This window comes from Xyrauchen texanus, chromosome 34 (assembly GCF_025860055.1).
Source record: "Xyrauchen texanus isolate HMW12.3.18 chromosome 34, RBS_HiC_50CHRs, whole genome shotgun sequence".
Classification (NCBI taxonomy): Eukaryota; Metazoa; Chordata; class Actinopteri; order Cypriniformes; family Catostomidae; genus Xyrauchen; species Xyrauchen texanus.
This window is the reverse complement of record NC_068309.1, coordinates 9285804-9303921: the sequence shown is the minus strand read 5'-3', so window position 1 is coordinate 9303921 and position 18118 is coordinate 9285804. Positions and strand designations below refer to the sequence as shown.

General features: G+C 37.0%; 1 protein-coding gene across 2 annotated transcripts in view; it reads left to right on the top strand.

Annotated features, from left to right (window-relative positions):
• Nucleotides 1-499: 499 nt before the first annotated feature.
• Nucleotides 500-18118, top strand: part of LOC127627326 (rhotekin-like) — a 32176-nt gene continuing 14557 nt past the window's right edge. The window contains exons 1-10 of one of the 2 annotated variants that reach the window (XM_052103672.1): nt 500-798; nt 8970-9169; nt 10263-10324; nt 10457-10510; nt 10592-10709; nt 11104-11358; nt 16385-16479; nt 16619-16725; nt 16828-16956; nt 17433-17595. In XM_052103672.1, coding sequence (XP_051959632.1) covers nt 688-798; nt 8970-9169; nt 10263-10324; nt 10457-10510; nt 10592-10709; nt 11104-11358; nt 16385-16479; nt 16619-16725; nt 16828-16956; nt 17433-17595 — 1294 coding nt within the window. In that variant the 5' untranslated portion in view covers nt 500-687. Of the gene's footprint in view, nt 799-8969; nt 9170-10262; nt 10325-10456; nt 10511-10591; nt 10710-11103; nt 11359-16384; nt 16480-16618; nt 16726-16824; nt 16957-17432; nt 17596-18118 lie in introns of both variants that reach the window. The other variant, XM_052103673.1, reaches the window with a different exon arrangement.

Sequence of the window (18118 nt, the reverse complement as noted above, 5' to 3'; positions counted from 1 at the left end):
AATTCTGTATGAATAAAAACGTTATTGCATTCCGTTAAAATAGAATGATTGGATAGAATGGCATTTACCATGAAAGACTCTTAAATGGGCGGGGTTTGCGCTGGAACGGTTTTCTCCAGAATAGACCAATCAAAGTCTATTTCTATTTCTGGATGTGGTATTTAAAAAAAAATAGTTTAATAAAGACTGTCTGTGCCGATTTCCATTTGTACCTCAGGTAGAAATACATGGAATTAGCACATTTAAACGATTGTTCTTCCAATGTACCGATTTCTCCAGTGATGGAAAAATAGGTCCTGAAATATGAACGCGGTTGAACGGAGGAATAGATTTACTCAATTCGTCAAACACCCTCTGGAGTAAATTTGCTTTAAATACCATTAAAAACATTAGCAACTATTCCTCCTAATGTTCATTTTAATAAATCACAGCACTGGGGGCGCTGTTTTGGTGTGTGTTGAAAACTTCAAGCGCCACCCACATCACACAATGAGAAAACACCCCGTCTTTCCATCGTTGCAGCTACATTTCCAACTGGATTTGACATCTTTTTTTACTGATGGGGCCTTTAACATATAAATTCATACATTTAGGGCGGAATTATTAATACCGCATTTCAACTTAGCATTTCGAAGTGCACTCGGTCGATTATTTTAAGCGGATATTCAACATAATACATACAAAATTATGTTCTGCAGAAACCAAACTTCCAGAGCCACAGTGGCCCGTGGATCCGCAATGGAGATGGAGGTGAAGAGAGGACGATTCCGGCTGAGCGTGCTGGAAGATTCCGCACAGGTAAGCACCACACCTGTACATCCACAGAATAACCATCACAACAGTTCAAACCCAGAGTGGAATTATATTGCATGCAAGTATCTATCCTTTAGAGGTTATAATGGAATATTTAGAGGTTATAAAGGAATATTTAGAGGTTATAAAGGAATATTTAGCTGTTATAAAGGAATAGCTCAAATAGAGCTAAGATCAACCGACAGCATTTGTGGTATACAAACGATGTAAAAAACGATTTAAACAACTAAAGCTCAAATAAGAGATTTAACAGAAGAAAGAATGTAAGTGTTTTTATAAAATTATAAGCTTCACATCTCTGCCTTTAACCCCTCCAAAAATGGCCCCATTCACTTCCACTGTAACCTCGATTTTTGCAACAACAACCATGTTTTTTAAATAGAAGTCGTCATTTTTATTTGCATAGCGCCGTTCACAACACATCATTTCAAAGCAGCTTTACTGAAAATCATGCTTTTACAGACAATGAATCTGTAATATATATATATATATATATAAGTCTTATAGTGATCATTGTGTTTGAATAAATACGATTATGAGGCGTGTATAAAAACAAGTAATTCAATAATAATAATTGTATTTAGAACCCCAGTGAGCAAGCTGAAGTCGACTGTGGCAAGAAACACAAAACTCCATAAGATGTTGGTAAATAGAGAAAAATAACCTTGGGAGAAACCAGACTCACTGTGGGGGCCAGTTCCCCTCTGACTAACAGCATACATATAATGCCAATATTAGTTATTTGTGTGCAGCGCAGCTCATAGTTTAAAATGTGTAAATTAAGTAAGCGTTAAGGTCCAGTGTTTAAGCAAAGATTTTGTATCAACTGTAAAATGAATGACTAATATCTTGGATTAACTGCAGAAGTTCATATAGATATATTGTCTGTTGTTAGTTGGCTGATGAAGGGTTTTGTTGGCAATTAATTGACAGTCTATTTATTCAATTTTAAGAGTGTAGTCCATCATTAGATCAAGGTGATGCAGGCCGAGATCAGTGAGGTGCTTCCCAGTTGAACCGGCCGGTAATTTGGGTGAGGTCTATCCTAAATACAAGTTTCAGGCAATGGCATATGAGCTATTCCATGTCTTGTGGTTGGAGTTGGCATCAGTTCATCCTCTGAGGTTCATCGTAATAGACTGAAGTGATATCTGGCTGGCATCAGCTGCAGTTAGTCATCATAACTCAGAGTCTCGTAGCAGTGGAGTCAGATACCAAGCAGGAATGGCGCTGGATCTGGCCGCTTCTGGTGACCTCGGGATAGAAGTCGAGGGACGAGTCGGAATTATTTTTTGCTGTAATCAGCATTGTCACGAATGCTGTCAATTGAGCTAAACTTGTATTGAACATAGAATATTCCTCTAATATGAACTCCCTTCTGTGAAATATTTCTCATCACATTCTTCCAGACCAAAAATATGTCTCATGCTATCCATAATTGTATAGCTTTATACTGTCACTGTATATCAACTATATTCTCACTTGTGTCCATTTTTTTTTCTTTCAAGAAACGTCTGAAACAAAGTTGTTACTTGAATGAAACAACTGAAAAGTCAATAAATAAACACTGAGCAATTCAATGTACTTGTGGATTACCCTACTTTCTAAACTTAACACTTAACAGGTGAACTTGCACTCAATTCAACACATTCTTCTGTGGCCTTATTATTAAGGAAATGCTCAGCATTGTTACATCAATTAGTGTCCAACAGTTTGATTACTGCAATTTGTCTGGGTGGGATTAGGTACTTTGGCAAGGTGTCATTAGGCAGCAAGGATATTAGCCAATTTGCTTATAAAGAACTAAAGGACATCCTTTTTGACATACTGTAGAAGTGGCCCAGAGGGCATCACAAGGCTTCACACAATGCTTGCTGTCTAAAGAATGATAGACTGAGCAGCAAGAACCAACATGATAGGGCCGACTATTAGTCAGGGAACAAAAAAGTCAATGTGAAACACCACTCACAAGTCATAACAAGAAATGTTTGTGTGTGTATGTAATCTCTTGTTGCAGAGCTCAGTCATACATGAATACAAATATTCTGGTTTAGGATCACATTACTATCGCATTGCAATGCATAAATATCATACTTGATATTTGATGTACTTTTGAACCATAAGCACTTGTGTTATCATTTCGCAGTCCTAATTAGCCCTTGACATGTCTACATGACATCTAATCTCTTAAGACTGTTCCTTTGGCACACATTCAACTGCGGTTTGGATTTGAGGCTAAAGTAAATTGAGATTTACCTTTGTAAATTCCTTGAAGATGCATTAGATCTCTTAATCTCAACCTGATGGATAAACAATCAAATTCCTAATTATTATCATGCAGATAATTGTGTTAATCTTAAAACATACTCCTAGATAACCCTCTTTTCAGCTCTTACGTAACTGCTGCACCTTACAACACAGTTTACAGGATGTAAACAGATTACAGAGGTATTTTACTGCCAAACTATCTGACTACCATAAACAGAATGAAGGCGAAAATAGAAAAGAGACCTGAACAATTTCACAACCCTCGTTTTGTTTTTGCATATGTCTGAGAGTGAGTTTGTCAGTTTGTGTATGATTGGAGGTGCACCTACATGTAACACATTATGGTGAATCTCATGTAACCCGCAAAGAAGACGTCCAGGTCATATTTCACCCCAAAATCCAATGAAATTAAAATAAGAAATTATGACTTTTGATTAAAGAATTGTTTTAATTGATATGATTTTATTTTATTTTTTTTTTACATGTTTTTCATAAGATTCACCTGCTGTTACTTGAGTGTAATTTGAAGACATTTTGTCCCATAGATTTTGTTGTCAGGAATCCACTTGATACTTTATAATCATCATTGTCATGCTTTACATGTCAATTTCCACTCAATTTCCTCCCCTAATTTTGGTGTTAGAGTTGAGGACTGACCCTGCTAAACCACCTTCCACTTTTTCCTGCCTTTAGTTCTTTTGAAAATCTTACAGTAGTACTGCCCATCCTCTTACTCCTGAAGAGGTTTTATCTAAAGATATAGGTTAAACTTGGGCAAGCGTATTTGCTTCTATAAAATGCTTCCTTATAAATAAAAACATGCCTTCTATCTTTTGGTACATAAAACACACATACATACATATATATATATATACACACACATACACATACAGTTGAAATTTACATACACCTTAGACAAATACTTTTAAACTCAGCTTTTCACAATTCCTGACATTTAGTCAGTTAGGATCACTACTTTATTTTAAGAATGTGAAATGTCAGAATTATAGTAGAGAGAGTGATTGATTTCAGCTTTTATTTCTTTCATCACATTTCCAGTGGGTCAGAAGTTTACATACACTTTGTTAGTATTTGGTTGCATTGCCTTTAAATTGTTTAACATGGTTGAAACGTACACGCTTTTAATTTCTGACCACAAATGTTCTATCGGATTGAGGTCAGGGCTTTGTGATGGACACTCCAATACCTTGACTTTGTTCTTAAGCCATTTTGCCACAACTTTGGAGGTATGCTTGGGGTCATTGTCCATTTAGAAGACCCATTTGCGAACTTCCTGGCTGATGTCTTCAATATATCCACATAATTTTCCTTCCTCATGATGCCATCTATTTTGTGAAGTGCAACAGTCCCTCCTGCAGCAAAGCACCCCCACAACCTGATACTGCCACCCACATGCTTCATGGTTGGGATGGTGTTCTTCAGCTTGCAAGCCCCACCCTTTTTCCTCCAAACATAATGGTCATTATGGCCAAACCGTTACAATTTTGTTTCATCAGACCAGAGGAAATTTCTCTTTGTCTCCATGTGCGCTTGCAAAATGTAGTCTGGCTTTTTTATGGCAGTTTTGGAGCAGTGGCTTCTTCCTTGCTGAGCAGCCTTTCAGGTCATGTAATATAGGACTTGTTTTTACTGTGGATATAGATACTTGTCTACCTGTTTCCTCCAGCATCTTTACAAGGTCCTTTGCTGTCGTTCTATGATTGATTTGCACTTTTCACACCAAACTACGTTGATCGCTAGGAGACAGAATGCATCTAATTCCTGAGTGGTATGATGGCTGAATGGTCCCATGGTGTTTATACTTGCATACTATCATTTGTACAGATGAACGTGATACCTTCAAGTGCTTGGAAATTGCTCCCAAGTATGAACCAGACTTGTGGAGGTCCACTATTTTTTTCTGAGGTCTTGGATGATTTCTTTTGACTTTCCCATGATGTCAAGCAAAGAGGCACTGAGTTTGAAGGTAGGCCTTAAAATACATCCACAGGTACACCTACAATTCAGTACACCTCCTATCAGAAGCTAATTGTCTAAATGGCTTGACATCATTATCTGGAATTTTCCAAGCTGCTTAAAGACACAATTAACTTGGTGTATGTAAACTTCTGACCCATTGGAATTGTGATAGTCAATTAAAGGTCTAAACAATTGTTGGAAAAATTACTCAAGTTATGCACAAAGTAGATTTCTAAACGCTAAAACTATAATTCTTAAGAGTGGTTAAAAAAAATGAGTTTTAATGACTTCAATCCAAGTGGATGTAAACTTCTGACTTCAAATGTATATATATATATATATATATATATATATATATATATGTATATATTAAAAGGCTCCCTGGAATACTCAATTTCTGATTGGTGAATGACTCCATCTAGCGGTCTGATCCACATATCGGACCACTCATCCGGGTATTGCGAGCCATCTTTCCCTCTTCTCGGATTACTGTGCGATCTCTACAAGTAAGCTAATACAATTATTTCAGCTCAAATCAATGTTTTATGTGCATTTATTTATTTATTTATTTGTGAAGTAGTCTTTTAATGAGCATGATAATGAGCAATCAAACACCAACAGAACTCCGATGCAATCCGGAGGTGGATTTCAACTCCTCAGCGATTTATTTCTTCTCACATAATAGCGTAATGAATATTTTGTGTCCGTGTATTTGTTTTTGGTTAGTAGCCAAGTAATAATGAAATTAACAGTGGCTGGTGAATGCCAAAATGTACCAGTCACTTTGATTGTTTTATAAATAGATTATATGTATTTTTCTGCTATATATATACATTTACTATTTATAGAAATGAATATAAATAGAACAAATCATAAAGCATAAATAACACATAATAGTACCATATACTATTATTTTTATAATAGTACATTTGCAATATGCATAAAGGCTTAAGAGTAGACAAGAAGAGAAGCTTCTTCAAGCACCATTTCTGAGGCTGTACTAAACTAATATGACTACACATGACAATTCACCTGTAGTCCTGCATGTCTCTGAATGCCTTCTGCTTTACGTATACAACCACAAACACCTGGAATCATTGGAATTACAATGTCAAAATACAGTGAACCTGAGAGTTGTGTTCACACTGTTCTGTGGAAATAAAGCGAACTAAACTCGAGTAGATCCTGAGATGGTCGGGGTCATTTGCAGCGTTCAGCTTTAAATATACGACACTATACTTGCAAACTGTTTCCAGATGACTGACAGAGAAGAGTACAAAGTTGTTACATGTGATTATTCTGCGAGAAGCGCTCACTTGTACGTGTGAACAGTAGAATGCCACTTAATCTCTGAAAACACAGTGAATCGGACATGTGCATCTTTAAGCGGTCAAGAATAAATTGTGCATGCGATTAATTTGATTTAATCACAATTAAAGCATTGACCGTTAATAAAGCATAAACACTGGTGTGAATGGCGAAACCTTTGTAATGGTTCTGCCTGGAGTATTACACTGAAGCACATCCCACACGCCAGATGCCTTCTAACAAGGAGTGCCTACAAGCTTGGCATAAAAGGCATACTGTCGTAACATGCTGGTTGACTGTTACGCTCTCTCCTGTGATTGAGCCACAGAGGTTATCTAAGTAAATAAAATAATCTCTACACATACAACCACACTTCTGTGATAAAAGGTGAAAGGAACTCTTAATGCTATTTGATGCACATAACAAGACCAGATGGGACTTGTGATCGAAATCAAGTATTTTTCAGCCTATTCAAGGCTCATTTTAATTACCACTGAAGCACAGCAAATCACAGAATGAGACGTGTTTGTTTGCAAGAGCTTTTTTTGGTGAGTTGATGGCGTTGGCGCTCTGATGCGATCATTGCTGTTACAAAGCGGATACCGGTAGACTAATATTGTGGAGGATGAGCGTTTAAGAGATTTAATGCCCATTGCAATGAATAAGCCTATGCAACCTATGTGGGGACTAGTAATTTAAATCAGTCAAACTCCCACTTAGACTTTGGGAATATTTAATGTTACACAAATTGGTGCTATTTAGTGCATTTCTATCTTTATACTGTGGAAGGCTTTGTTTGGAAATGGAAAAATTTAATAAGTCACAAAACATCAAATGTTGTATTTTGTATTTTAATTGCTCTCAGACTCACGTCTAAGATAAAATATTGTTTGATCTCTACCAGCTACTTTTAATCAACTACAGTATAGAGGTGAAATAGAAGTTTTAATGTAAAGAATTCGAAAAAATTTAAAGCAGAAGAATATAATCTTTTTCAGGAAGAGAGATGACTTTATTGAGCATGTGCTGAGATGTGTCAACAAATTGTGTGACAATTGCCACTGGTCCCACCTTTATCAAAATATATGGCAAAACTATATTGTTTTAAGTTTAAAACAGTGGCCATTCAGAGCACTGGAAACATACTTTAGGCACTTAAAACAAACGTGTGACTGCCTGTGCATAAAAAAAAACCAATACGTTATTATATTTAAGCCCTTTGAGTGAGTATTAGTAAGCGTGAACTTTGGACTGAATTGGTCTTGTACTAAAGAGGCTTAAACTGGTCAGAGTTTGTGGCTGGTCCACCTTTGAAACATGATTTGTGCGTTGCATATGCCATAGACCGTGACTTTCTAAAGTTGTGGATAGAGCTTTCTATGCATTTTTAAAACATCATTTGTGAAACCAATATTGCATGGCAAGATAAGTATGTTTTGAAGGTGATCAAATGAGGCATTTGTGTTCATCCTGGTAGTTGAAGTTATACTAGAAAAAATGCACTAAGAAAGTACATTTTACAAAATTATTATCCATCGAAATCGACTTGGTTGAAATGCATGAAAAAAAATTCACTTTTGTGCAATGTATTCTGCATTGAGGGAGTTAATTCGAGTCAGCTCGGCATGTGACCAATTTACTGGCCTACTTTGAGAAAAACGCTTCATGATGCAGTGGCTTCTAAAGCTAAAGCAAAATATCCATACAAATCTTTTTACCTCATTTGAACTTTATACAGACATGCATTTGCATTTCATGACTTATTCTGTAAGTTTTTAACAGCACTCTCTTGTGATAAGGGCAATGAACAAGGATCTCATTGTGAGAGCTGTGTGTGCATGTGTGTGTGTTTGTGTGTAGTAGGGCTGTCAACTGGGCTGAGAAACTAAATTCGAATTTTTCACTGAAATATTAAGTCGAAACCTATTTGAATTTTAAAAAAATATTTCAGGTATATCTATAAGACATCTGATTTTTAAACCGTTGTCTTCTCCTACGTCCACAAAAGGGGGCAGCAAATCAATATAAACCAATCGGCACTGTGTCGTAGCTATTGTTTATTGCAAAGAACATAAGTGCGTAAAATGAAGTCAAACGATTATCATATTCTCAAATATTAAATAAAAATGTAAAACAAGAAAAGAAATGCTTTAAAAGACAGTCCGTGTTAATGAAGTGTTGCACAGTAACCTATACCAGTGCCATAAAACTACCACAAATTCATGTCACATGTGACGTGACTTCAAACTAACACGTTTAAGGGTCAGAAAGAGGATGGAAAATGGAAACAATCCTTGATCAATGTTATAAGTGGATTGATTGCATAGGGAAAAATACATGCTACAAAAGATTAATATGTTCCTGTTAATCCAAAACAATTTAAACTACGGTCAACCTGCTTTGCTCTTAAACACTGGTTTTTGGACCGTGGCCTCATTTCCTTTTGATGTCCTTTTTGAGGTCACAAAAAGTTTCTGGGTTATTCCAACCCAACAGCATCATCTTTTGAGCCAAGAGTATCCACACTTTTGGAAGCAGAATCAGATGCCTCTCTAGTGCTTTTAGAACTACTTTGGTTGAAACTCTCTTTGTCTCTGCAGGACTGTAAGGTCCAGGAACAGATTGAAAGGGAGGTCAGGATCAGAGAAGGGGCTTGTAAGCTGTTAGCTGCTTGTTCTCAGAGAGATCAGGCTCTGGAGGCCTCCAAGACCCTCCTTACCTCTAACAGCCGCATAATGGCACTTATGAGCCAGCTGCAACGCATGAAGGAAGCCCAGGCCATGCAGAAAGCTGGACGCAGGTAATGGTGAGAGATGAATGAGTGGTTTGGGAGTGACAAACAGATTTATAGAGGGGTGGATATACATATCAAGTGATGTTAGAGATGGATGGATGGCTGGATGGATGGATGGTAATTTGATTGGTTGGTTAGTTAATTGGATGGGTGGATAATGATTTGGTTGGTCAGTAGGTTTGGATGGATGGATGGATGGATGGATGGCAATTTGATTGGTTGGTTAGTTAATTGGATGGGTGGAAAATTATTTGGTTGGTTAGTAGATTTTGATATACAGATAGGGATATGATGGATGGTGATTTGATTGGTTGGTTAATGGTTTGGATGGGTGGATGGCTAGTGATTTGATTAGCTGGTTAGTTGATATGGATGGATGGATGGATGGATGGATGGATAATGATTTGGTTGGTTTGTTGATTTGGATATATAGATAGGGATATGATGGATGGTGATTCGATTGGGTGGATGGATAGTGATTTGATTAGCTGGTTAGTTGATATGGATGGATGGATAATGATTTGGTTGGTTTGTTGATTTGGATATATAGATAGTGATTTGATGGATGGTGATTTTGATTGGTTGGTTAATGGATTGGATGGGTGGATCATGATTTGGTTAGTCGATTTGGATGGATGGAAGGATGGCAGTTGTATCAGCTGGTTAGTTAATTGGATGGATGAGTAGTGATTTGATTAGCTGATTAGTTGATTTGGATGGATGGATGGATGGATAATGATTTGGTTGGTTTGTTGATTTGCATGTGTGTATATATATGTATTGATATGATGGATGGTGATTTGATTGGTTGGTTAATGGATTGGATGGGTGGATAATTATTTGGTTAGTTGATATGGATGGATGGATGGATGGATGAGGGGTAATTTGTTTTGTTGTTGATTTGGTGGATGGATGGATTGAGGATGATTATGATTTGGTTAGTCTGTTGATTTGGATGGATAGATAATGAGATGGATGGATGGATGGATGGGAAAGTACTGTAGCTGGTGATTTGATGGATGGGAAAGTAGATAGTGGCTTGATGGATGATGGCTTGGATGGATGAATGGATTTTGATTGATTTGCTTGTTTGTTTAAGGTCATTTGATGGCGGGGCTTTTGACGAGAGATTACCTTGCACAGGAAAAGTAGCCATTTCAGGTGGGGTTACACACACACACACACACACACACATTGTGGGGTAACAAACACAGACTGACTAACTAATTTATAATTTTTGTGTATTTGATATACTTTGAATTTATAATGTTTTGTGCAAATTAATATCCTCAGATATCCGCATTCCTCTTATGTGGAAAGACTCTGAGTACTTCAAAAACAAAGGGGGTGAGTCTGACAAGTTATTACTCGCACCAAGTCATTAATATTTGTGTCAGTTGTTCACTAATTCTCTCGTTCTCTGTTTAGAGCTGCACCAGTGTGCTGTGTTCTGCTTGCTGCAGGTTGGGATAGAGATACATGACACCGATCTCGTAATTGTGGACAGAACACTCACAGACATCTGTTTCGATGACACAGTGATATTGTGAGATACTCTTCGTTTTATGTCCCTTTTTCCCCAAAACCTGACACAACTGACTTTTCTGTTGTTTGTTTGTTTGTTTAATATGACTTTCGTCTGTAGAACACAAAAAGAAATGTAAGGCAGTTGTCTCAATCACCATTCACATTCATTGCATCCTTTTTTCCATACAATGAAAGTGAATAGTGAATGAGAATGTCTTATATATCAAAAGATCTAGGAAAATTAGTCTTCTAAAAAAAATTTATGATATGAGCCCTTTAAATGTTTTAATTCTTCATTTAGGCATATATTATTATATATATTATTATATATATTATTTAGGCATTATTATATATATTATTGAAACATTAATAGAAATCCTAAACCTCTAGTTTCCTCTCTCTCTCCTTCATAGCACTGATGTACCTCCAGGCTTCGACCTGCGGGTGGAGCTGTACAGCTGCTGTGTGGAGGAGGATCTCTGCATGGGCTTCTCCGCAAGGAGACTGAGCCGCCTCGGAAGCTCTGTTACACGTGCCTCCAGTAAGAAATTCATGGCAACTCTGGAGACGGCAGCTTCCTGCAGTTCCCACAGCAGCGGGGCGGGATCCGGGGAAGGGGGTTCACCTGGATTAGTGTCTCCGGTCCTGCTGCCTGCCCTGTCTGTGCAGTGAGTACTAGGATATGTGTGATTGTTTGTACCATATGTGTTGCATTTACAAACATGTACAGCTTACTGTACACATTAATACACTGTTCTGAGCAGTAGAATATATTTTCATAAAAGAAAGTTAGTTGCTGTAACTGGTGACGTTTTACAACCATGTTCAACTATTTGAATTTACTAGTTAGAATTTTTAATAGTACAAAGATAATATCTGAACGCACAATAATTATAGTACAATTAGGAAATGTTGTCTAAAATGGTTTCAACTGTTTATTTTAAATGTTCAACTCCTTAATCAAATGTTGTATTCTCTAGTTCATTCAGGGTTTGTACAAAGTGCTTGAAGTACTTGAATTTGGCTTTTTAAAATGTAGGTCCTGGAAAACCCATGAAAATAGCCATTTTTACCAAGAGGTGCTTAAAAAGTGCTTGAATGATCAAAAATAGTTAAATACGTTGCTTAAATCATTTAATAAATTAAATGCATTCATTTGTTTCCACTTCTTGCTCTCACTCATGGCTCATGTCATGAATCATGGAGAATTAAAGGATTTTTTAAATCTTTTTTTGCATACTTCTCTCTGTGTGCCGTATGCTTCTTATTCAGAACCACTTTGATAAAAAAATGTATTAAATACCGGATAATTTTCATGACTGTCAGTTCCGTTAATGGTTCAAAAACATACTGCACATTTTTCTGCTGGTGCAGACGAAACACTGTACTAACACACTGTGACAGTGTTTAGAGATGTGCTATTCAGTTGGGTGTGCAGCAAGAAATGCAACCAGTAGAATCATATTCACAAACAAATTACACTTATGAGCCAGTTCTTTTTAACCATAAGGGCATAGGTCCAGACCACAGCAGAAGCAGTGCATAGGTGGTGCTGTCACGTGGCACCTGTTACCTTTGGCAGCGCTGTTCAGAATGGGCCAATCATAATCAATTGTTACTGGAGGATTTAAAACAAAAAATTTATAGATACTGCTGTGGCTGATTTTACAAGTATGAATCCTTGCAGCTATCAGTTTTAATTACAAAATAGAGCTGCAAGCAGCAATTACGGGGCCAAGCACCGAAATGGCAAGCATTGCACAGCATTAACCACAACCCAAAGATTACATATGACATAAAGCTCAAACACACAACATTACACATCGCCTCAGGTTGGATTTGAACTTCCAAATTTCTGTTCAACAGGTTACTGCACAGTCCACCGCACAACAGAGCTACAACACTGACAGTCACCAAAGGGACATATACCAAGCATAGAGCAATCACAAAAAGTTAGTGGGCTGGGTGAGTGGGGTCCAGAGTGATTTTTCCAGCCATTTTCCTCACTCTGGAAGTGTACAGTTCCTGAAGGGAGGGCAGGGGGCATCCAATAATCCGCTCAGCAGTCAGAATTGTCCTTTGTAGTCTTCTGATGTCAGATTTCACAGCTGAACTAAACCAGACCATTATTGAAGTGCAGAGGACAGACTCTGCTGAGTAGAACTGTATCATCATCACCTGTGGCTGGTTGAACTTCCTCAACTGGCAAAGGAAGTTCAACCTCTGCTGGGCCTTTTTCACAGTCAATGTGGGTCTCCCACTTCAGGCCCTGTGAGATGGTAGAGCCCAGGAACCTGCAGAGGGTGTTCATGTTTGTTTGGGTGTAAGACTGGCCTTTTCAAATCTACAGTAAAACACATTCAGGTCATCAGCCAGTTGTCGATTCCCTACAGTGTTGGGGGATTTTGTCTTGTAGTTAGCAATGTCTTTCGAGCCTCTCCACACTGATGCAGGATTGTTAGCTGAAAACTTGTTTTCCAGCTTTTCAGTGTAGCTTCTTTTAGCCACTCTAATCTCTTTTTTTATTGTGTTACTGGCCTGATTGTACAAGATGTTATCCGCACTTCTCTAAGCATAGTCTTTGGCCTGATGAAGCTGCTTTGGTTTGTCATTGTTTAGAGCATAATTCAGACAGCTCACAGAGCAAGTTGTCCCTGGATTGATTTGAACCCATGACTTTATGTTCCACAGTTCAGTGTGCTATCCACTGCACCACAACATGTATACAGGGGTCTGAGTAGCTCAGCAAGTAAAGACACTGACTACCACCCCTGGAGCCATGAGTTCAAATCCAGGGCATGTTGAGTGACTCCAGCCAGGTTTTCTAAGCAACAAAATTGGCCCGATTGCTAGGGAGGGTAGAATCACATGGGGTAACCTCCTCGTGGTCGCTTTAATGTGGTTCTCGCTTTCGGTGGGTCGTGTGGCGAGTTGTCTGTGGATGCCACGAAGAATAGCGTGAAGCCTCCACACATGCTATGTCTCCATGGTAAAGCGCTCAACGAGCCACGTGATAAGATTCACGGATTGACTGTCTCAGACATGGAGGCAACTGAGCCACCAAGATGACTTGTAGAAAATTTTCAATGTGGTGGAGAGGCATTATGGTCATTAGGGTGGCTATTCATGACCACCCCTATCAGTGTGACAAATTTAATAATTTTCCTTTGTACAGTTACAGGCTACCATAGACTCCCAGCTAGAATAATAATAATACTAACAGATACAACAGGTGCCATAGCACCTTCGTGCTTGGCCCCTAATTACTCTACAGAGTGAAAAAATTAGATGAGATGTAAATATTCTGAGATTTGAATGCAGATCAATTGAGGATTCAGTATCTCAAGCCTTCTAGCGCCCCTTGTGTAAAGAAAGCTTTGTGTCTCACAAAATGGGTTGTTTCTGACAACATTTGGATCAATATCAAAATATGTTGACAAACATGTCCATTGACTTTTTTAGTCTAGAAAATAGCCGAAGAAGAAGAAAAAATAAGGATATTCTATATCCTAACCTTTAATAATATGAAATGGCTTGACTCTGTTTTGCACATTTGTTTGCAAATATATTTGAAATGGTCAGTTGCCTGAAAAAAAATCCTTGTCTCCTTCATTTGGTACACCACTTCGATGACATGTTATTTATGTGTTTATTTTGTACTTATTTTTAATACAAGCATTAGTGCAAGGCGAACAAGTGTGCAAAGTAGCATAACTAAAATATTAATAATAATTTAATTTTAAAAGAATGTTTGTCTGTTGATTTAAATGGCAAAGGGGTTATTAATGTTAAAACCCATTTATTTATGTTTTAACATTTTATTTTAATACATAACTTTGTGGAAATACATTTTAAGGTTGAAGTTCAGAGGCTAATTGAATATGCATATAGTGATTTTTCCCAGCAAGTTAAAAAAATTATAAATTCACATTTTAACTGTAATATCTTACACAGAAAAATGTGGTGTTTTTACCCCGTTAAACCCTCAAAATTTGGTGTTGCAACCCATTTAAACCTCTTTAGTGTTAACTTGCTTTGTTCTTGAAACAAAATTACATAATAGAAGAGAGAACAACCGCCAAGTTTATGAATACAAATAATGTCAACTTACACCGTTTTTACCCTCAGTGTTTATGGGCAAAAACTGAACGGAAAATGTCTATATTTTGTACGATGGAAAGACATTTGTTGAGACATTTGCAATTTCAGTCAGTTCCTCACATAAATCTGTTGTGTGACTGTAGAAAACATGGAACACAGCACGAGTCATATGGACTACTGTTTATGGACCCAGTTATTTACATTTGTTGGAATGTGAAGTGCGTTTTAAGGGAGCACACTATAATTGCACATCAATTTTGTCATGAAGGAACCATGAATTGTTACTGTGAGAATGTTAAAAATGCACATTGAGATATGTTTTACTTGTAGTAAGTGGTGTTTTTTTAAAAAACAATTAACTGAATGAATCAAATATTTGTATTTACAATCTAATAAAGAATTAGTTTTAATGACATCTCGAGCATAGTCCTTGAAAACAAATAAAAATGTAAAAAAAAAAAAGTCTTGAAAAGTCGTTGAAAGTCCTTGAATTTAACTTTGAAGCATCTGTACAAACCCTGTTCATTTCAATGGCTCTGCGATGATTTATGAGAACTGCTTGCACAATAAATACAGTTTAGCATGTCACCCCGCAGCACAGTGTTGTTACACTGCAGGGCGATTTTTAGGTATATTGGTATAATATACCTATATAAGGTATATAGAAATGAACAAACAACTGTATGGACAAAGTATGTATTCTTTGCTCTCCTGCCAAATTATAAAAATGGAAAAGAAAAAATACTGTCTGTTTTCTTTGATGACAGTAAAAGTATATGTCATGTCAATTGCCCATTTACTTCACAGACGCAAACATGAAAACATGCAATCGAAGAGTCAGTCTATACAGACAGACACACCTTGTCAGATTATCTCAACATTCACTCAGTCTGACACTAGAACATAAAACAGCAGAGAAAAAAACACAATGATATGCTGAGAGACATTGATTGATTTTGAAACCAATTCAATATTTTAGGGGGAATCTCACAAAACCTGTCAAAAACATGTTCGGGCCATATTTCACCCCAAAATCAAACGAGAAAAAAAAAAAGAAATTATATTTTACACAAAGAAAATTAAGCATTTTCATGATAATTAAACCAATGACCCACCAATTCTGATTACTGTAATGCTAAAAAATTAAATGATCTATTGTTTGAATTTAGAAGTATTTAGACATCATGGTATTTTTGATGATTTAATGGCGTTAATTTGATTTAATGCTGATTTTAATAATAACACATTTCTTTTGTTCAGACATAATGGTTCCTATTACTGTAATACATTTTGTGACAATTTTGCCCTAATGAGAACTGAGATTGTGGATTTCATTATGGTACAAAAAAACAGGCTTATTTATCTCTTTCTTTTCATTTGTATTTGCAATGAAATATGGCGGCACATGTTTTTAGGAAATCCCCCCCTCTAAGTTTTCACTATTTAAAATACAACTTTTATTTGAGTTTTAGTTAATCTTCTGTGACCATTTTATGTACAACAACTCCAAAATAGAATTAAAATGTCAGTTCAGACACTGTAAGACAATGTAACATGGTCATAGGGGCCCTAAATTTTGCCTCCTTTCCTCAGGGGCCCTAAATATCAGCTCCTCGCACACAAATCTCTGACCATGTGTCATGTACAGAACTCTTTCCGAACCCATGACCTGACCATATCTGGCACAGGTAAGAAAACATTATTTCGTTTACTTTTTTGGGAATGTTGTCAGAACCTTTTTATGTTTTGCATTATGTATTTCTTTGTATAGCCTATGTTTCTTTGCACATGTTAGCATGTTTTTGTTTGTCTGTTTATGTGTCTAAGAGGACTCCTCTTTCTGGTTGCCACTATATGGCAATATGTGCTGTCAGCTTGTGGCCCAGCCTCTCTGTATGACTCAAGAGGTCATGAGTGGGAAACTCAGAGTTGGGGTAAGTTCATATACAGTAGATCATGTATTATTAATAATCAAATGGGTAAAAATGTCCCTTTTTCATTACATATATTCAGTGTCTTACCTCTCTTTTTAGCAGTCAGAGGCCAGTCCGGAGGATTGGATAGACGTCTACGGTGTCCTGAAAGGGGCTGATTTAAAGTGTTACCAGCAGCAAGATGATACTGAATCTTTAGAGAAACCAATGTTCACTATTCCAATTAATAAGGTTAGTCAGTGCATACAGATGAAGCCACAATATTAGACGCTAGTTGGTATTTTGCTATCTAATGCAATGAAATTCATACAGTTTAAATGTACTAATCCTTTTTGTGACCTCTGTTCAGACACTCATTCTTGCACCTTTTAGCCAATAGAGGGCACTCAACAAGGCTAAGTTTGGGATTTTATATTGAAACGTTAGCGATGTGTCTATACTGCAAATCAAACTACATAACGTCTTGTTATATAAGTGAGAGTTTTGCTGTAAAACTCTTCATGCTTCATTAATTAGTGCGTGCATGTGACATTGCTTCTGTTTTCAGGAAGAGGATGCAAAATATGTTATGTGTGTCTTGTAAATCCAGTGTTACAGCTTACTTGACGTTGGAAGTTGTTGACTACATTGGCCATCTATCATAATTATTATGTTCACGTTGTCTTGGAACCATATTTTTAAGATGTTTATTTGTATACTTGCTTTAGGACACTCGTGTGCGTGCCACAGACAGAGATCCTGCATTAAATACCAAAAGTATCACTATAAGTAACCAGTCTGCCAATGAGACTACATACACACTTCTCATGCAAACGCCTCAAGACACACACAGCTGGATGGAAGCGTTCTGGCAGCATTTCTATGACATGAGTAAGTTTGTTCCAGAATATACAAGAAATCATAGACAAACCATGCTATACCCACATCCACCCTCTACACCAGGCTTCCTATTAAGATTGTTTTGTAGTATCACTAGTTAAAATTGAGATATGACAATAAGTTCCAGTGACTATTTAAATCCACATTGAAGGATTGTCATACTGTAAACCCTTCATAGAAATGCTTAATTGACCTCTGCCAAATGCTCATAGCCAGCATTGTTCAGATACTGATTTATATTTTTTAGAATTTGGTTTTGAGCTTATAATTACCAAGCGGACAGATATCAAAGTCTAGACCAGTAATTCCCAAAAAAGATTCCCAGTGAAGCAGAATTTAAATGTTTGATTTCAGCAGTTAAACTATACATATTTTAAAATTGAAAGAAAAAAAACACTATACACAACAGTAGCTGTCACTCTGAATTTCACAGCTTGTTTTATACATTTTGTGGCTAATGCTCGCAACAGAATGTATGTGCGACTAATTTGATGAATCTGGTTTTCTATGTTTA